Source organism: Scyliorhinus canicula, chromosome 9 (genome assembly GCF_902713615.1).
Source record: "Scyliorhinus canicula chromosome 9, sScyCan1.1, whole genome shotgun sequence".
NCBI lineage: Eukaryota > Metazoa > Chordata > Chondrichthyes > Carcharhiniformes > Scyliorhinidae > Scyliorhinus > Scyliorhinus canicula.
In genome coordinates this window covers 184,215,062-184,236,315 of record NC_052154.1, presented here as the reverse complement: position 1 = coordinate 184,236,315, position 21,254 = coordinate 184,215,062, and the positions used below count along the sequence as shown (strand labels likewise).

The following is a 21,254-nucleotide window of genomic DNA, read 5'->3' as shown; positions in this document are numbered from 1 at the left end:
TCGAAAAACAAATCATCCTGGTTGGATTCTTCTACCACGAGTTGATTCGTGTTGAACTTTGCGACCGTGTCGCTGATGCTGTGAGAAGCATATCCGACTGACTCAGCTGTGTCTGAGTAGTATTCTTCGAAAAACAAATCATCTTTTGTTGTTTCGGAATTCTTTTTGTTCTCTTCACTTTGGGTGGTGCAGACTGCTTTTTTCAGGGTGTTGTGCAAGTTGTTTTTAACTGTTGGTGTAAGTTCAGGCGTATTTCTGTGTTCTGAGGCAAGAAAATTTGTGTTTACCACTTTAAGTGTCTTATTTTCAATTTTCGGGCATTTCCCTTTTAAGTGGGCGTGGTCGGGATGCTCAGACGTCATGACGTCACGCGCAGGAATGCATTGCGCATGCGCAACTCGGCCTTCCTCCTTCACTGTGCGGTTTTGTTTCCATTGCGCATGCGCGGCGTGCGCATGCGCATTACGATCCGCGACCAAAACTTCTTTTGACTGCGCATGCGCGGCTTGCGCATGCGCATCACGATCGGCACCGCGATCTTTTTTAAACTGCGCATGCGCGGCTTCCGGTTCCGGCGCATGCACAGATGCAATTTGTAGTTCTTTGCTTACCGGAGACTGCAAAATGTGCTCCAACGCCATTTTGTGCCGTTTTTCGCGGATTTCAGCGATTTTTCTGTCCCACCAGGACTGGTCTTCCAAAATTCGTAAGTTATCTTCTCTTCCCGATTTGGACAGGGTTTCAGCGTTTTGGCTTTGTGAGAAATTCTTTTTATTTCTTCTTTTTGATCTGTACTTTTCATTCGCGATTTCTTGCTCTTTTCGTGATTTTTTAAGTTTTGCATCACTCAGTCTCTGTGCAGTTTGGACTCTGAGTATGTCTTGCTGTTCAAATTTTTCACAGTACTCTTCAAATTTGTTTAGTAACGTTTGTAAGCTGTTTCTGTCTTCATCTTTTGAGTATTTAAATCCATTATACACTTTCCTATTTACAGGCCCTGCGGTGAGAATTGCTATTTTAGTGTTGTCGGAGGCGTCTGGTATTCCATTTGCTACGAGATGAATATCAAACATTTGTTTAAAGTTTTTCCAGACACCTCTTACATTGCCAGTCAGGTCTAGCTGCTCTCGGTATCCAAGCCACATCCTCGCATTAGCGATGTCTTCCTGAGTGAAATGTCCAGTAGGAGATTTCCATGCCATTTTGAGCTTTCTGTATCTGCCACTGAGTTGTCCTGTAGTAAGCGTCTGAAGCCACTCCTGGGTACCATGTGTTGTTACTCGTGTCTTAATAAAGCTCGTAGTCTCAAATGTGGAGAAGATGCTTTATTGTGAGTTCGTTCTCTCTTCAGAGCTGTTTCCTTAAGTTACCTTCAGTGTTCCTAGCTGGCGTGTGTGTTGTGTATCTGTGTTGCTCCAAGTTCTGCCCTCAGTGAAGTGTGTCCTCACTTCCTGTCCCCGTCTATTTATATGGCTCTCCCGTGCCCCCTCTAGTGTTTGCTCAGTTGTATTGCATCTAGTTAACTTGTGATCACCACAGTTGTGACTTCAGTTGCAACTTTAAAAGGTTCAATCAGTAGTTGCAGGGGCTGAGCAAGGAAGCCGTCTTCAAACAGCTAACGAGGCTGGACAATTATATAAAAGAAAAGATCAGGAACCTAAACAAAATATCAAAAGCCACTCAAAATCGATTGCAAGCAGTTCAAATAGTGGCCGGGATTCTCCGGACGTTCGGATTCTCTGGTTCCGTGGGCAGCGCACACTCGCCCGCGGGAATTCCCATTGACAGTCGGTGGGAATAGACAATGCCGCTGCAAGCAACCGGCATGGCGCTGAGAGACACAAGGCTGGGGGACTGGAGAATTCTACCTTTTGTGTTAATTATGTGTTTGTCCCCCATTTTCTATGATTGAAATTTGCACAGCAAACATTTAGTCTTGAGTGTTTTCTCTTAAATTAATGACAAGCAGTGTGAAGTGTTTTAGATGTGTCTATGGCCCTTTTTTATTCTCCACAAACCTTACACAACCTTTACTGAAACATTTATATCTGTGTATTTTGTTTGGACATATGAAGATGTTGGGCAGGGCTCTCTGACCACACAAGTTGGCAGGATCTTATGGTCCCACCAGAGGTGCGGAGAGGGGGGAAGAAAATCCCCTCCGCAATCTGGAATTCTGCTTTTTAATTCACGGGACCTTCACACAAGGGTGCACACATACCTGCTAGCATAGATTTAGTTAATTATTGACATCAGTTGATCCTCATTCGAGCCTGCAGTGCAGCAATAAATCCAGCTCGTGACTGGAAAAGTCACCGACTCAAATCAGCTCTATTGGCACCGACACCTGGGCCAATACAACTGGCAATATCTCCAGCTTTACTGGAACGCTGTATGGTGCCATCAATTCAGAATTGGATCAACCTCCATTTGGGCATGAAGCACAGGATGAACTGTCGCTTCAGCTCAAGATCAGTCTTTGCACTTCTTGGAGATGCTTTCATGCTTGAGGGGCCATTGGAAGTTTCCCCCTCGGCCTAAACATTTTAGATAAATGTGTATTTCACCAGTTCATCACATGTTTTATTTGGTTGAATCAGCTACTAATCTATCAAATACTAAATTTGACGTCTACAAACAGATTGGAAAATAAGAGCATTTTTTATTCATAGGTTTGTGATTTCTTTTTCATTTTCAACATATGTTTGATTCCGTATTCCTATTTATTGTTACACATAATTCTGTATTTTTCCTATGCAGCCTTGTCATCATTTACACAGTTAGAAAAAGTACTTTCATTTTACATTGCGCTTTAGTTCCCATAGATTGCAGTGTATATTTTGATTTATTTAGCCCCTAAATATCGGCATATGAGTGAAACCACCCCCTCCAACATGCCATACTCTCATTCATAGTGATCAATTTTTCATTCCACAAATGGATGCTTTACGTACTGGTACCTTATAACTGAGTGCAACGGATTAAGAAGGTGAAACGGCTATTGTCACAAAGATATGCGGGGGTTTAAGACACATCCATACAGAGTAGAACCCACATAGTGAATGGCAAAGATGAAAACCATCCACACCGGCAGTTCACATTTACTGTGGACCCTGGTTTTTGGTGTGATATTTTGAGGTTTCTCAGGTCGACTTACCATATATCCTGAACCGCTTCACACAGTGGAGTACACCACTCTGACTGTGGTGTAAAACAATATCACAGCCATCCTACATTACAATAAGGTAAATAACCAATTAATCTATTGAGCTGGAAAGATGCCCAATGTTCTCCAAATAGCAGTTCACATTGCAGTTTTCCAAACTGGTTCAGTGAACTAACCAATAATCAAGCGTTAAACCATTCCTCTGAGAAATATCAAAATAGGAATGCTTGGCCCCAATGTTCCCTATGATGTTTTTCCATCCATGTGTGGAATAAATGTTGTGGTTGCACCAATATCAAAATAATGAGTGGATATGAAGTTAAGTCGCCATAGTCCCAGGTGACCATCGGCTGCTTTCCCCATTGAGGGGGTGAGCTGACTGATGGTGTTTTAACCAAAGGATCACCTAGGTGAGGGGCGAGGCCTCAGCCGGTATGGATTGAACCTGTGCTGCTGGCCTTATTCTGCATCATGAACCAGCTGTCCAGCCAACTGAGCTAAACTGGCTTCCAAATGTGTGGATATCCGCCAGCAGTAGAAACAAAAAAATGCCATATATTAATCTTTAAAAATTGAACTAATCTTTGAAAATGTACCACAGGTATGAAAGAATGTCACCCGGCTTACGAGTTACCAGATTTACTTCATACATTTTAAATTTACCATGGTGGCATCTGAACTCATGACATCCAAGTCCTAAGTTCAGCATCATAAACATGATATTACCATACATGGAGGAGGCATTTGTTTGGCTTTTTAAAAACATTTGTCACAGTATTACAATTATTTGATGGAACAAAAGTTGAATTGGTAGCAATGGCTCAAGATCAGATAAGAATCTTCTGTTTCAATTAGACAAGGTCAAAATAGGAAGAGTTAAGGAGGCTTACTTCTTTGAATGATAGAAAATGTGCAAAAGGCAATTTTTATTTTATCAGCTTATTGAGTGTTTTCTTTTCTTAGAACTGCTATGAATAGCAAGGGAAATAGTTTTCCTTTTTTGAAGTAACTATCTCTCATAATGCATACAAAAGTGAATTTATTATTTGGAAAAATGAAGTTTAAAATGTCCCATGAAATAACCTCTCAAGATCCTTTGCATTATTAGTTGGATGGCTATGAATCCAAAATGTTTTTGGCAAACTCCCTAGACTGCCCTTGTGTTTTTAGTTTGCTGAATGTCTTTTGGGTCAATCTCCCTTTAATAATTCTGCAAAACTAGCTGCAGCAAAATGAGTAGATTAGCAATGTAATAAGCCCAAAAATCCTTCAAATAACTTACAATATGTGGGATTATATGGTCCTGCTGAAGTCAATGGGATTTTGAATTGTTCCCCGCATTTTACCACCCCAATCCCATCACGATGGGGCGAGAAGTTTATGCCCAATTTACCACTGCTCGACACCTCTCCTGAATGATTATTTCCTGAATTGCTACCTCCCTCCCGTTCATCCTCTCTCAACCCTCGCTGTGAGCAAAGGCTCAAGAGAGGGAGGGAGAGAGGGAGGCCACAAGCTGGACGGTTGGGCAGGAAGGAAGTGGTGGGCAGAGGAGTCAGCGCACAGGTTGCAGAAAAGGTAAGTGCTGACGTAGTGGCCTCCAAGATCTGACAGGAGTGAATTTTAACTGTTAATTCCACCCTGCTTAATCACATCAAGCTTGGCTCTTGTCCACTGATTACAAATCGTGAGGGGGGGGTCTACCAGTTATTTGCTCTATGGGATAAAGTGGGAATAAACTTTACTTAACTATCAGGGTGTGCACAGCCGTAAGAACGAAGTGTGCGACATTTGATGGACTGTTGCATAGACGTGCAGGTGTGCATCTTAAAGGGAACTAACACTGCTCAGCACCTGCTTCCCAGTCATATCCAGCTCCCAGTCAAATGCTAGAATTTCCTTGCTCCTGGTGGCAAATAACTATTAACCCAAAAATCATGTTTCTCCCATATCTGTGGCATGTGTTCCCAAGAATTACTGTTTAATGCTGAAAATCACTTTCCTATTATCGATCAACAGGCAGTTCTGTTAAAACCTCTTTAACATCTAAAGTACTTATTTGTTGCCATACAGTGCTTGCTCTAGACAACGAAGCCGTGACATAGCCTCATCCCAGTCTACATATGCCCCTTCCAGGTGACGAGCAGAACCAGCAGCAGAAATATAGGCCCGACGACCATGCAATATCCTCCAGTTATCGAAGGTAAGTACATCACCTGGAATCATAAAACAGAGCTTTGTTTCTTTAAGTGCAAACCTATACAGAAAGATTCTAGTTCCTAATCTGTTGGTCAAAGTACAAAAACAATCCAGATTTCAAGATTCTTTTTCATCCCCCCTCATCCCATGTATAAAATACCACCTTCACCTCAACTTGAGTATTATTTCCAATTCTGGGTACCGGCATCAGAAGGGATGTGAAGACATTACAGAGTATGCCAAGAGAATGTTTCCAGGGATGAGGGACTTCAGTTGCATTGTCAGGTTGGAGGAGCTGGGGCTGTTCTCCCCACAAGAGAAGGATGAGTGGCAATTTGACAGACACGTTCAAAATCATGAGTGATGGAGAGAAACAGTTCCCATCGGTGGAAGGATCGATAACCACAGGACACCGATTTAAAGTGATTGGCAAACAAACCAAAGGAGAATGAGGAAAATGGATGACATATTCATGGAAAAGTACTTTGCTGTTTGCAAACACACTCACAAAAATACATCAGTTGAAGCAATTCATTGTTCATCTCACAAATAAGTAATGCAGACTGAAATATAGGTGGTTCTCCTCTTCAGTCAAAAGTTTAGGTTAAGTGGTTTTGAGTGAAGAGGGGTTATTCATAGTAGTATTTTAGTAAAAGGGGTAAAATAACATATCAAAGAGTAATAGGAAGAGTTGCTGACAGAAGAGGTCATATTTCAGCAGAAATATGGGTAACAGGTCGCTGCTCTGGCAGTTCAATGTGTCCAAGGCTACTCTCAGGTCCTGTGAACTGAGCTCATGTTGAAGAAGTGATCTCTTTGGACATGGTGTGATCTCCGGTACCAAGAGGAGGGAGTGACTATGGCATCTAGTTCCAAGAAGAGTGAGTTACCCCTGGTGCCCTGGCTAATATCTATCCCTGAACAAATATCATTAAAACAGATTTTATCTGTTCATTATCACATTGTTTGCGGCATCTTGCTTTGCACAAATCTGCTGCTCTATTTTCTACCTTACAACAGTGGCACTTACAATACTTCAGGGGATCGAGTCACATGCCGAGCAGTCCAGATACAGGTGGCATGAGTTAGCCAGCTCTGGCAGATTTCATGGGCACTCTTGGGATATTAAACCAATGACTGCATCTGAATTCAGTTCACAACTTCCAATCGTGGTGTTTGAACTCTGACCTCTGCACAAGTCTGTGGCTCATGAGTAATCACAAACATGAGTGATCGAGAAGAGTAGATGGAGAGAAACTGTTCCCATTGGTGGAAGGATCGAGAACCAGAGGACACCGATTCAATGCGATTGGCAGAAGAACCAGGGGAGGGATTCTCCCAGCCCTGGGCTGGACCAGAGAATCCCCGCGAACAGGCTACACCGCCCCGACACGGGAGAATGTGCAAACTCCACTCGGACAGTGACCCAGAGCCGGGATCGAACCTGGGACCTCTATGCTATGAGACAGCCGTGCTAACCCTTGCTCCACCGTTCTGCCCTTGCTGCAGGATTCCTAGCCTTTGACCTACTCGTGTAGCCACATCGCTAGTCCAGTTAAGTTTCCAATCAATGGTAACCCCGAGCATGTTGACTGATTTCAGTGATGATAATGCCTTTGAATGTCAAAGGGCGATGGTTTGACTATTTCTTGTTGGAATGGTTATTGCCTGGCACTTGTATGGACTGAATGTTACTTGCCACTTGTCAGCCCTAGACTGGATATTGTCCAGGTCTTGCTGCATTTGGGGCTGGACTGCTTCAGTATCTGAGGAGTCGTGAATGGTGCTGAACATTGTGCAATCATCTGTGAACATTCCCACATCTGACCTTATGATGGAAGGAAGGTCATTGATGAAGCAGCTGAAAATGTGCAGGTTAGGTGGATTGACTATGCTAAAATTGCTCCTTAGTGTCCAAAGATGTGGAGGTTAGGTGGGGTTATGGGGTAGGGCAGGGGAGTGGGTCTAGGTAGGGTGTTCTTGCAGTTGGTCGGTGCAGGCTAAATGAGCCAAATGGCCTTCTTCTATGCTGTAGGGATTCTATGGTTGGTCCCAGGACATTACCTGAGGAACACCTGCAGTGATGTCATGGAGCTGTGATGACTGACCTCCGACAACCACTACCACCTTTCTTTGTGCCAGGTATGACTTCAACCAATGGATCCCCATTGACTCCAGTTTAGCTGGGGCTCCTTGACCCCACACTCGATCGAGCACCACAGTTTGATAGTGTGCAAACTCCTATAAGATTTTGTTCAATTACTGTTATGCCATCAATGATCTCAAAGGGCCTCGAGTTTTAAATTTAGGTTTGATGTGGAGATGCCGGCGTTGGACTGGGGTGGGCACAGTAATAAGTCTTACAACACCAGGTTAAAGTCCAACAGGTTTATTTGGAATCACTAGCTTTTGGAGCGTTGCTCCTTCATCACTCACCTGATGAAGGAGCTGTGCTCCGAAGGCTAGTGATTCCAAATAAACCTGTTGGACTTTAACCTGGTGTTGTAAGACTTCTTCCTAGATTTAGGTTGACATTTTTGACAACAGCAGGAACATTGGACAACTTCAAAGTCTGTGAAGATCAAATATGAATCCCGCTATGTAGGAATGGCGTGACATTTTCTGTGGGCAAGGCGTTAAATTGACTGTCATGTTTCTCCAAAGAAACTGCAATTCTTTAACCATGCCCTGCAGCTAAATTGTTGTTAACATTTTTCGAAATTGTGATTAAATATTTGAATCCATGCAAGCAACAGGGTTGTGTGCTTCATAGTTTGAACGCACTGCTCTTGAGGGCCATATGTATTGCTTATTGGACAGTATGCTGGACATACTGCATTGATTATTAAAGATTGCAGCACTTAAAATGATATCGTCCGGGTAAACTCACCTGCTTCCATCTTGAAGCTAACTATGTTTTCGGGCTTGTACATAAGATCCATGTAGTCCTTGAGAGCAGAAAGGAATGGGTGCACCAGCTCCACAGGAATATCAAAGACTGAGTCCCGAGTAGCATTGTTAAAGTTAATTCGAACCACCTTTCCATTATGATCCAGACTATACAAAGAGGGGGGAAAAGAATGTTTTAGAACTGCTGCACTGGAATCTCTTCAAATACGCCATTTCATTTTACTTTTGTGAAATACGTCCTTAGCTCATAATTCTGGAGTTGTCTGTTAACATTTTGCCACAGAAATGAAATGAAAATCGCTTATTGTCACAAGTAGGCTTCAAATGAAGTTACTGTGAAAAGCCCCTCGCCGCCACATTCCGGCGCCTGTTCGGGGAGGCTGGTACGAGAATTGAACTGTGCTGCTGGCCTGCCTGGGTCTGGTTTACAAGCCAGCGATTTAGACCACTGTGTTAAACCAGCCCCAGACATGAGCACACTAAGTTTAGACAAAGTATTAATGGCCCAATTGTGAAACAGCTTGAGAGATTTAAATGAGTGTTTACTGACTATGATGAATGCTTATCATTGAAGTAAGACTGGATATCTGAAATAACTATTTAATTCACATATACCAATAGATTGATCTGATTTTTTTATTTATTGCAATTTAGATTCCAATTCCACCATTTTACTCCAAGAGCAAAACTTTGATGGGACGACTGTAGATAGTGGACGGGATTCTCCAGTTCCCCAGCCACGTGTTTCTTGGTGGCGGTGTCGTTCGCTGGCAGTGGGATTCTATCTTTCAACCGCTTGCCAATGGGATTTCATACTGTAACCACGCACGCTGACGGGAACCGCTTGGGGAGGGGAAGGGGGGGGGGGGGGGGTGGGGGATGCACACTGCCAGCGGGAAAAGCAAATTCCAATGAACGGAGAATTCCGGCCAATATTTTAAAACTCCTGCTGAAGAATAATTTTGCTACTTTTTTTTTGAGAATTTAGTTTTAAAGGTAACGCATGTTGCAAAATGAGATAAACAATGCAACAGTAGACTAATTAAAGAACACCGCTTGAACTGGAGTTGTATACACTTGAGTTTAGAAGATTGAGATGCGGAACCCTTGGGCAACTGAGTTGTTTAAAATGATAAAAGGAATCTGATAGTGTGACGATGTACTCCTGGAGACTTCTTAAGTTAAACAAACTACCTTTATTTATAAGGTTGTTTCATTAGCTGCACGCTTCGAGCTAGCCCATAGAACAGTCTTTCTAACGAGGAAAACCCCTCCCCTGAGAGAGATTTCTCACGTTAGGTGTTGACTGCTGGTTCACACCATGTGACCCTTAAACAGTAGGCTAAGTCTTAAAGTGACATTCACCACAGACGGGGATATACCGAGAAACTATTTCTTCTCACTGAGGAATCTAGAACAAGAGGACATAGTCTTAAAATTAGAGCTAGACCATTTCAGGGGTGAAATCGGGAAGCACCTTTGCATTCAAAGGGTAGTGGAAGTCTTTAATGTCTTGTGGGGAGATGGTGGTGATGTCACTGGATGAATCATTCAAAGATCAAGGCTGATATTTTGGCGACAGTTTATATCCCACCAAGATAGTTGTCAGAATTTTAATTAAAATATGGAAGTGACAGCAAGTCTCTGGAATGGTGACCATGAAAATATGTCATAAAAACCCAACTAATGTCCTTTATGGAAGGAAATCTGCCATCTTTACCTGGCCTACATGTGACTCCAGACTGTTAACTGCCTTCTGAAATGGACTAATATATCACTCAGTTCAATTCGGGATGGGAAACAAATGCTTTCCTTATCAGCTACATCCACATCCCATGAAACATGAAACATAGAAAATAGGAGCAGGAGGAGGCCATTCGGCCCTTCGAGCCTGCTCCACCTATCGTCACGATAATGGCTGATCGTCCAACCCAATAGCCTAATCCTGCTTTCCCCCATAACCCTTGATCCCATTCACCTCAAGTGCCATATCTAGCCACCTATTGAATGTATTCAATGTCTTAGCCTCAACTACTTCCTGTGGTAATGAATTCCACCGGCTCACCACTTTTGGATGAAGAGATGTCTCCTCATCTCTGTCCTAAACGGTCTACCCCGAATCCTCAGACTGTGACCCCTGGTTCTGGACGCACCCACCATCGGAAACATCTTCCCTGCATCTACCCTGTCTATGTAGTCCTGTTAGAATTTTATAAGTCTCTATAAGATCCCCCTCATTCGTCTGATCTCTAGCGAAAACAATACTAACCTCGTCAATCTCTCCTCATACTTCAGTCCCAGCGGCCCCGGAATTAGCCTGGTAAACCTTTGCTTCACACCCTTGAGAGCAAGAACATCCTTCCTCAGAAAAGGAGAACAGAACTGCACACAATATTCTAGGTGTGGCCTCACCAAGGCCCTGTATAATTGCAACAACACATCCCTGCTCCTGTACTCAAAACCTCTCGCAATGAAAGTCAACATTCCATTTGCCTTCTTTACCGTCTGCTGCACCTGCCCGCTTAAAGATTTAAAAAAACTTAAACTTCAATCAAATCACCCCTTAAATTAATACAACCACAGTTGATGTAATCCATTCTCATAACTTATCCTTTGGAGCCCACGTCACATTCGTAAATCTACGTGCTTCCCCATCCATATCCTTCCTAAGGTATGCTGCCCAGGACTGTTCACAGTAAGACCACCCAAGGCTCTGTTCCTGTGTCGCACATCATAACCCAATTGATTTATCTTGTAGTAAGTCACTGTGCACATCGTTTTTCTCTTCTATGAGGATAAATATCAAAATGGAAGCTAATCCACACTGGATATTTACTAGTCACTCCCTAACTTATTATACCATCACTATATTTGCATTTCTCTGCTCCAGTAAATCACAATGAAACCACCAAAAGCTAAGTGCACGCCCACAAGCTGCTGCTAGAAAATAACGAATATATTTTCTTCATAGGTACTCACAGCTGAAACCAGAGTATGTATATTGTATATGTATATGTAACCAGAGTATGTATATTGTGGTGATGCGTTGCTTTGCAAGACTTGGTCTATAATCAAAGGCATAGACAAAAGTACAAAGAACAAAGAAAAGTACAGCACAGGAACAGGCCCTTCGGCCCTCCAAGCCTGCGCCGACCATGCTGCCCGTCTAAACTAAAATCCTCTGCACTTCCTAGGTCCGTATCCCTCTATTCCCATCATATTCATGTATTTGTCAAGATGCCCCTTAAATGTCACTATCGTCCCTGCTTCCACCACCTCCTCCGGCAGTAAGTTCCAGGCACCCACTACTCTCTGTGTAAAAAAACTTGCCTCGTACATCTCCTCTAAACCTTGCCCCTCGCACCTTAAACCTATGCCCCCTAGTAATTGACCCCTCTACCCTGGGAAAAAGTCTCTGACTATCCACCCTGTCTATGCCCCTCATAATTTTGTAGACATCTATCAGGTCACCCCTCAAACCCCATCTTAAAATGTGGGGTCTGATTTAGCAGGACAGGTGAGTCCCATTTTGGGCACATCTAGCCTGCAGCGCCAAGAATAATACCTCTATTTAATGGCACTTAGCCGGTTATTTTTGGCCTTGGAGCGTCCTGCCAAGGACGCACTTACAATAATTTCCTGCACTGGCCAGCTTAGCTCACCAGTGCAGCGACTAAAATATGGTTATGCATCTTCTCTACTTCTGAATGGGGATATTTGGGAGAGTGTCATTGCATATTATTCGGGTCAAGCCCAAGCTCCATTGTTCCTTGTGGTCCGGTAAAACAGTAATTTTAAAGCTTCCTATTTGGGGCTTCATCAGCTGTGCTGCTCGCCCTGCTTGGTTGAAATTCAAGTCGGATGTGTGTGCCAGGCCATCACCTTTTATCATAGAATTATAGAATCTCTACAGAGCAGAAGGAGGCCATTCAGCCTATTGAACCTACACTGACCCTCTGATAGAGCACCCAGACACACTCCAAATCCCTCTCCCTGTAACCTCACCTAATCTTTGGACACTAAGGGACAATAGAGCGTGGCCAATTCACCTAACCTACACATCTTTGGACTGTGGGAGGAAACCGGAACATCCGGAGGAAACCCACGCAGAAACGGCGGAAAACGTGTAAACTTCACACAGGTAGTCACCCAAGGCTGGAATTGAACCCGGGTCACTGGCGCTATGTGGCATCAGTGCTAACCACTGTGCCACCTTGCCGCCCCCTTTAAAGGACTTACTGGTTGAAACAGGCCTGTGCTTGGTAGTAGCATGTTTTTTGAGAAAGACAGCAGCCTGGGAGTGGAGTAACATGCGCTGTGAGCCATTAGACAGCACGGTCGCACAGTGGTTAGCACCGTTGCTTCACATCGCCAGGGACCCAGGCTTGATTCCCGGATTGAGTCACTGTCTGTGCGGAGTCTGCACGTTCTTCCCGTGTCTGTGTGGGTTTCCTGCGGGTGCTCCGTTTTCCTCCCACAAGTCCCGAAAAATGTGCTTGTTAGTTGAATTGGACATTCTGAATTCTCCCTCGGTGTACTGAACAGGCACCGGTGTGGCAACTAGGGGATTTTCACAGTAACTTCATTGCAGTGTTAATGTAAACCTACTTGTGACACTAATAAAGGTTATTTTTTTACATCAAGTCCCCCCCCCCCCCCCATTAAAATCAACTGCACTGTCTCACCTCTACCAATAGGTGGTAATAATAAGTGCCATATTTGCAGTAATACATTATACCAATAGATGGCAGTAACACTGAATTTTTGAAGGTCTCAGTGCCTCAATTGACAGCTGGATGCTTTTATGATCATTATGCCATTTACCAGTCTTTCATGCTTCTTTAGCCCCTTTCCATGTATAGTATATGAGTTTATTTCAAACTAGTATGAATTATCTGAATTTTGTAAATGGTTGTTTGAGGAAAATATGACAGTGCTGAACCTGAAGGATTATACTCTCCATATATTAATTCATAGATTTCATAAAATTTACAGTGCAGAATGAGACCATTCGGCCCATCGAGTCTGCACCAGCTCTTGGAGCCTACTTAAGCCCACACCTCCACCCTATCCCCGTAACCCTAGCTAACCTTTTTTGGTCACTAAGGACAATATATCATAGCCAATCCATCTAACCTGCACATCTTTGGACTGTGGGAGGAAACCGGAGCACCCGGAGGAAACCCACGCAGACAATGGGAGAATGTGCAGACTCCGCACAGACAGTCACCCAAGCTGGGAATTGAACCTGGGACTCTGGAGCTGTGAAGCAATTGTGCTAACCACTGTGCTGCTGTGCTGCCCTGTCCATATATTAACACTTGCGTCTATTCTACTACGGGAACCACGAGGAGATCTTGAAACTTTCCAACACTGAACTGATTTTTTAAAATCATAAAACAGCTCTCAAAATAATTTAAACCATACCTAGGAAAACATTTTTTGAAGTTCAATCACCATGGCACAACTGTATGGACCGACAACAACCTGTATTTATTTAGAACCTTCAATGTAATGAAATGTCCCAAGATGCTTCACAGGAGAATAATGAAACAAAAATGTCACGGAGCCATGAAGTAGATAGTAGGGAAAATTACCAAAAGCTTGGATTCAAGCAATGACTTAAAGGAAGGAAGAGAGGTCTAGTGTTGTAAAGATTTAGAGAGAGAATTGGGCAGTGTGGTACCCTCACACTCCCGCTGACAGAGTGCCCGGGAGGCAATAAAAGACTGGCAAAGGCACTGTCAGGGCGCCAGGCTTGGAGGGCCGAAGGGCCTGTTCCTGTGCTGTACTTTTCTTTGTTCTTTGTTTGTTCAGGCTGGTGGTGCCAAGGTGCCTGGGGGCTAGTTGCCTGTGCCAGGGATGGGGCCTGGGGTTGTCTTGTCCTTAAGAGGTGGGGTGAGAGGGGTCTCGAGGACCATGTAAGAGGTGTTGGGTATAGTGGGTGGGGGGTGGGGGGAGGAGGAGGAGGAGGAGCCCGGAGGCCACGGTGGGGTGCCTGAGGGGGGGTTGAAAGATCGGGGTGGCATTTAAAAATGACGTCCCGAACTACGAATACTCTTCCTGCACTGGTGAGCTAAGCTGGCCAGTGCAAGGAAATTATTGTAAGTGCAGCCTTGGCAGGACGCTCCAAGGCCAAAAATAACCGGCAAAGTATCATTAAATAGAGGTGTTGTTCTTGGCGCTGCAGGCTCGACCTGCCCAAAATGGGACTCTGTTTCTGTCCCGCTAAATCAGACCCCACATTTTAAGATTTCTACTGTAACAAACTAAAATCAACATTAACTAAACATTATTTAGCAGGACACTAATACAATGAACTATAGAAAAAGGTACGAAAGGGAAAATGCTGGAAAATCTCAGCAAGTTTGGCAGCATCTGTAGGGAGAGAAAAGAGCTAACGTTTCGAGTCCGATGAGAGATTTTCCAGCATTTTCCCTTTCGTTTCAGATTCCAGCATCCGCAGTAATTTGCTTTTATATAGAAAAAGGTACTTTCCCCATTAACTAATTAAAGCAATCGAGATACAATTTCAGATCAAAACAACTGCCATCATTTTCTCAGTGAGCAAGTTGTTTTTTATATATTTATTGGTTCATGGTATGTGTACTTCGCTGGCTTGGCCAGCACTTATTGCCCATCCCTAATTGTCCTTGAGAAGGTGGTGGTGAGCTGTCTTCTTGAACTGCTGCAGTCCATGTGGTGTAGGTACACCCACTGTGCTGTTAGGGAAGGAGTTCCAAGATCTTGACCCAGCAATAGTGAAGGAACTGCAATATAGTGCCGAGTCAGGATGGTGTGTGGCTTGAAGAGGTGGTGGTGCTCGTATTCATTTGCTGCCCTTGTCCTCAGGTTTGGAAAGTGCTATTGAAGGACTGTATCTTAGTGAGTTCCAGCAGTGCATCTTGTAGATGGTAAACATGGCTGTCATTGAGCGCCAGTGGTGGAGGAGGTGAATGTTGAAAGTGGTGAATAGGGTAACAATCAATGCCAGTCAAGAGCTGTTAATTTAAAAGCAAATTACTGTGGATGCTGGAATCTGAAACATAAACATAAAATGCTGGAAAATCTCAGCAGGTCTGTCAGCTTCTGTGGAGAGAGAGCAGAGTTAACGTTTCGAGTCTGGGTGACATTTCGTCCAACAAGTTATCCAGATTCGAAACGTCAGCTCTGTTCTCTCCACAAATGTTCTCAGAAGTAATCTCAATTGTCCTTCTGTTGCCATGTTCATGTTTCCTTTGGTCTTATCTTTTGTTTCGTTATTTTCCTAATACCTCTTTTTGCCTTGTACTGCTATTCCTTTAGTCATTTAATCAACTCTTACACCACTCCCCCCCCCCCCCCCCCAACTCTATCATGGGGCTTTCCCTGTTGTTGTGTAATCCTATCGACTCCACCACCAACTGCCCCCCCCCCCCCAACCCAACCATGCCATCAGGTTTCAGGCTCTTAACGGAACACAGGACATCGGAACAAGAGGCCATTTGGCCCTTTGAGCCTGCTCTGCTTTTCAATTACATCATGGCCAATCTACCTCAACACTATTTCTCTGCACTATCCCCATATCTCTTGATATCTTTAATATGTAGAAATATGTTAAACTCTTTCTTAAATATACTCAATGACTGAGCCTCCACACTACTCTGGCAAAGATACATCATCTTCTGAGTGAAGAAATTCCTCCTCATCTCTGCCCTAAATGACTTGCCCTTATTCTGACACTGTGTCCCCTGTTTCTTGATCCCCAGACAGGGGAAGCATCCTTCCGCCACCTACCCTGTCATGCCCTGTAAGAATGTTGCATGCCTCAATGAGATCACATCTCATTCTTCTAAACTCTGGAAAATAAAGGCTCAGTTTCCAATCTGTCCCAGTTTGTAGGACAATCATGCCATCCCAGGCATTATTCTGGTAAACCTCATTGCACTCCTTCTATGGAAAGTATATCCTTCTCTGGTAAGGAGACCAGAACTCTACACAATACTCCAGATGCAGTCTCACTAAGGTTCTGTACAATTGCAGCAGACCTTTTTACTCCTGCACTCAAATCCTCTTGTAATAAAGTACTAATTTATACATTGTTAAACCTCTAACTTCTCCCGGTTCGAATAAAAGGACATTGACCTGAAACATTAAGTTTGTTTCTCCACAGATGCTGCCTGATGTGCTTGAGTGTTTCCAGTATTTTGTTTCTAAATGTCGCTAATGTTAAGCTGAGCTGTGTATTCTCGTGTCACAGTTCTTTCCCAGTCCCATCTTGCAATTTCTGAAGGCTTATGACACACTGTCCAATCTGAACAGGACAAGATGAGAAATGATTTCCAGAAAATGCACAAACAAATTTCAGTAACACTTTTGAAAAAGCTTTTGCCAACAACATATCCCTCGAGATGTTTGTGTTTGAATATAATAGCTTGACTCTTCCCTTGTAAAATTGGCTGAAGCAAAGTAACTTTATGCTGCCACGGAAATATTAGAGGTTTGACACAGGCATGTTTTTTTCCCTGAGTGAGGTTGGTTTTTATCTACATTATGATTTTAAAGAAGCCAAATCCAGGCAAGACCTTAGACAAAAATGCTTCATTTTCATCATGATTAGTTGACAGAGCAGTGCAAAAGTCTTAATGTCCTCTCGCCAGCCACTGAGCAGGGGTGAGTTTGGAAAGAAGATGAAACAAATAAGTCACTTTTTCTTTAAGCTTTTTCTTCAGGATAAATGTTGTTAACACCAGCCTTTTGAACCACAGGTACAACAAATTTAAAAAACACCTTATTTACCTTCCTCTTCTGGCCCATGAGCTTCTTCCTGCCAGATTTACCAAGACAGGGAAACTGTCGCTGCCGAGACCTCCAACAAAATCTGCATATTTAATCAAGGCCCCACCAACATGGGTCAAGTATCCGGCCTACAAAGCCAGCCGGATCACAGGGAAAAGTTGCTGTCCTCGTTTTAAAACCCCCTGATTTGATTTCCACCAGACAGAGTTGAAATCAAGGTCCGTGCCTGCATTTCAGCAAATTATAATAGTACATCGCCACTGCTGAACTTTGGTCTTGACTCATTCCTTCCCCACACCCCTAGAAGCGAGATGATCTACTCCCACAAGATATATAAACTGGGAGGTGAGCCAAAAAGAAGGAAACCTCAGCACATTAGCTGAACTTGGCAGGTTTGCAGTGCAGACAGCCCTGCTGTCTGATTTATCAATGGAATATTTTTATTTATGCTACCTGGTTAGGAGAGAGATAGTGGCTCATATTTCCTTCCAGGCTACAGCATAGTATGTCAAAGCATAAGAAAAAGCATAAGAAGTAGGAGCAGGAGGGGACCGTTTTGCCCCTCGAGTCTGCTCCCCCATTATTGTGATCATGGCTTATCTGATTGTGGCCTTAACTTCAGTTCCCCGCCTGCCTTCCATAACCATCGACTCGCTTTATCATTAAAAATCTGTCCCACTCAACGTTGAATTAAATGAAAATCGCTTATTGTCACAAGTAGGCTTCAAATGAAGTTACTGTGAAAATATATTCAGTGATGCAGTCTCCACTACTCGCTGGGATAGCAAATTTCAAAGATTAATTACTCTATGAGAGCAGAAATGACCCCTTGTAAGGGTCCTTCCCGTTGATTCCCTTATTTCCCCTTTCTTTATTTTTTCGCTGATACCATTTTGATCCATGGATGTTTGATGGACATGTATCTTTAAGTCAAGCAGTAGAGAGAATGAGGAATGCAAGAAGTTTCAACATAGTATTTGATGCTAGTGTTCGAACAGCAGAACTCAGACTTTGTGGCACCTGAGAGATGGGGTTGGACTCGGTTTGATTGGTTGGTTGATGGCCAATGAATTGATCAAAAGGCCGGTATCAGGTGTGATTGGATCCTGCCTGAGTGGGATGATTTCCAGCGACCTAAGGAAAGCAGAGTCGGGTCCCTGGACACTCAGGGAAAGGATCTGCTCTTTCTTTCTCATGTTTTCTCCAGAAAAGGTGCTTTATTTCTGAAATTGCAGAGACCTGAAGGAATCTACAGTGAAAACCTTTACAGATTATAAAGCAGAAATATCGCCCTGGAAGTCTGGTTTGGAAGAAGGTGTGCTAGAAACGACCATCTGAAACAAAGACTCTTATCTCTACTTTTGCATATTAATTTACCCCTCTCATCCCCTCTGTGTTTGTCTTGATTGTGTGTGTGTGTAGAGGTTGGGAGGCAAGTTAAAGTGGGGGACGCGCCGTTTCAACGCCGTTGCCGTGTCATCGGTTAGCCCACCTGCGTTGCTCTGTCCCCGATGAGCCGAGTGTGGTCGGGTGTGCAGACTGCGGACAGATTCCAGTGCCGCCATACTCAGCTGGGATCCGTGCCGCTAGCTGGGGAGGCTTCTGCTAGGGTGGGGTGACTGGTGGTGGGTGGCCAGGGGATGGGCTGTGTGGTCGGGGTTGGTGGGTTAGGGTTCGAGCACAGTCAGCGCCATGTTTTACAGCGGTGCAGGTCATCAGCCCTGCGCATGAACAGCCTGATACCTGGCCATTCTCCGCCCATTTTCGGTGCGATCTGTGGGAGCTTCACACGGTGCTGGTGCTAGCCCCTCACTGGTACCGGAATCGGTACCAATTTTCCTGTCGTGAACCTCGCTCGCGCCGGCATTTTGTCTCAGAAAACAGAGGATCCAGCCCATTGTGTTTAAATTTACAAACCTGGTGACTGTAATTATTGGGCAGCTAACGGTCAAGGACTTTGGGTATTTGTTTTGAGAATTATTGGTTAATTCAATTGTGTTATTCCTTCGGGTCGGGGGGGGGGGGGGGGGGGGGGGGGGGGGGGGGGGGCTGGAATTTACCACACTGTAGCCCAGGACTTTGTTACATCATTTGGGGGTTCAGGTCTGTGATCTTTGAAATGGTAGATGGCGACGTTTGCGTTACAGTATAAAGTATAAAGAGAACCAGGTTTATAGTAATATAACAGGATGGCTCTGGAAGCTGCTAAGATTTTTCTTCAGGTTTGTGAGATCTTTGGTTTATTTAAAATGGCGTTGAAAAGAAAAGCTAGTTGAACTGGCAGGTGAATTAAAAATAGGTACCAGCTAAAGATAGGAAGGTAGAGATAACTGAAACGATTGTGCAGCATTTAAATTTGAAAGAAATACCAGAAACACAGTCTGGGTCATGGCAACCATCAGTAGAATTAGCTAAAATCCAGTTACAAATGAAACAATTAAAAATGCAGCAAAAAGAAAGAGAAATGGAAAAGGCGGCTGAAGGAAGAAGATTTTCAATTGGAAATTAAAATGAGACCGTTGGAATTAGAGAGAGAGAGAGGAAAAAGCAATAGAGAGACGGGAAAAATTAAAAGCGAGAGAGTTCCAGCTTAAGGCGCAGGAAATTAGAGGGGAGCTGCCAGGAACTAGGGGGGAGCTTAATCTTAGAATGGAACCCAGCGGTGATATGTTTAAATTTATACTGGCCCTCTGAAAATTCAAAGGAAAGGAGGTGGAAACTCTTTAGGGCTTTTGAGAAAATAGCAACTCAAATAGAGCAGCCGAAAGGAAAGTGGACATTACCCATCCAAAGTAAATTGACGAGGTGGTGGGGGGTTGGGGGGGGGGGGGGGGGGGAATCACGTTTATACTTCCCTGTGAGTGGGGGTGTCTAAGAATTATGATGAGATTAAAAACGAATGTAATTTTGTTTAGGGTAAGAAGGTTCCCTGGGGAGTAGCTAATTGGTGACATTGTGTTTAGCCTTAGTGAAATAATAAACCAGTTAGTGGAATAGAGATGATGTGGTTAATGGGAGGAGCCAGGGGCTCAAGCAGTCATAGAGAATCCGACCGTACGAAGCCCAATCCCCCGCCCTTTCCCCGTAACCCCACCTAACATTTTGGACACACTTCGGGGCAATTTATCATGGCCAATCCATCTAACTTGCACATTTTTGGTCCCTTTGGAGGAAACCGGAGCACCCGGGGGAAACTCACCCCGACATGGGGAGAAAGTGCAAACTCCACACAGACGTCACCCGAGGTCGGAATCAAACCTAGATCCATGCCTCTGTGAGGCAGCAGTGCTAACCACTGTACCACCATGCCGCCTGTCAGGTGTTGAGTGTTCAGTTTAGATTTTGCTGTGAACAGAACAGGAGCTTTTTGCCAAATACTGGGAAGTTAAATAATAGTTTGATCAGGCAAGAATCTGCAGGCTGTATCCTGAAGGATCTCTGTAAGTGCGGCCTTGCCGGGCGCTCCGAGGCCAAAGATAACCGGCTAAGCACCATTAAATGGAGGTGTTGATCTTGGCGCTGCAGTCTAGACATGTCCTGAAGGATCCAAAACATCTCTATGCAGCAAGGATCTCTGGGTATGGTAATTGTACTTAAAAGTAGGGTTTGAGCGGAGATGAGTTTGCTTGACTGGATATACAAAAATAACAGTTAGGACTTAAAGTGTTTCCTTTTATTATTAAGCATTTGGCAAAATTCTCCGTTTGGGAGGCTATGTGCTGACGTCGGGACTGAATTGCATGTGGTTCACGTTCCCATTGGGGTGCTATTTGTGGAGCAAGTCAGGAAATGCTAATTGGCCAGTACTCTGCCCACGTGAATCGAGAGCAATTCTCATTCCTGCCGGCATAGAGGCTCTGGGCCCTAATGTGGCAGCTTTTAATATTCTTCCTTCCCACTGATGCGCAATCAATAACCACTGAAACGAAGGAGTAGTCCGAATTGAAGGCTTTAATCTACAAGATGTTTCCCCAGCAGCTCGAGTACAGAAAGAACGATGGCTGCTGGGAAACACGGGTTCTTATACCCCGCCTCATTGGGCGGAGCTACCTTACGTCTTGACCAATGAAAAGGCAACACTTTTGCCAATGAGCAGCGAGCCTTCTCCACCAATGGTAGCTCACATTCCCAGGTACCGTAGTACCTCTAGTCATACTACCACACCCACCCAGTACATTAATGTAAATAAATATTGGCAATT

General features: G+C 44.0%; 1 protein-coding gene across 1 annotated transcript in view; it reads right to left on the bottom strand.

The window, feature by feature from the left end:
- Positions 1-2,642: 2,642 nt before the first annotated feature.
- Positions 2,643-21,254, bottom strand: part of bbox1 (butyrobetaine (gamma), 2-oxoglutarate dioxygenase (gamma-butyrobetaine hydroxylase) 1) — a 226,372-nt gene continuing 207,760 nt past the window's right edge. The window contains 2 exon segments of the mRNA XM_038808297.1: positions 2,643-5,382; positions 8,256-8,422. Coding sequence (XP_038664225.1) covers positions 5,222-5,382; positions 8,256-8,422 — 328 coding nt within the window. The 3' untranslated portion in view covers positions 2,643-5,221.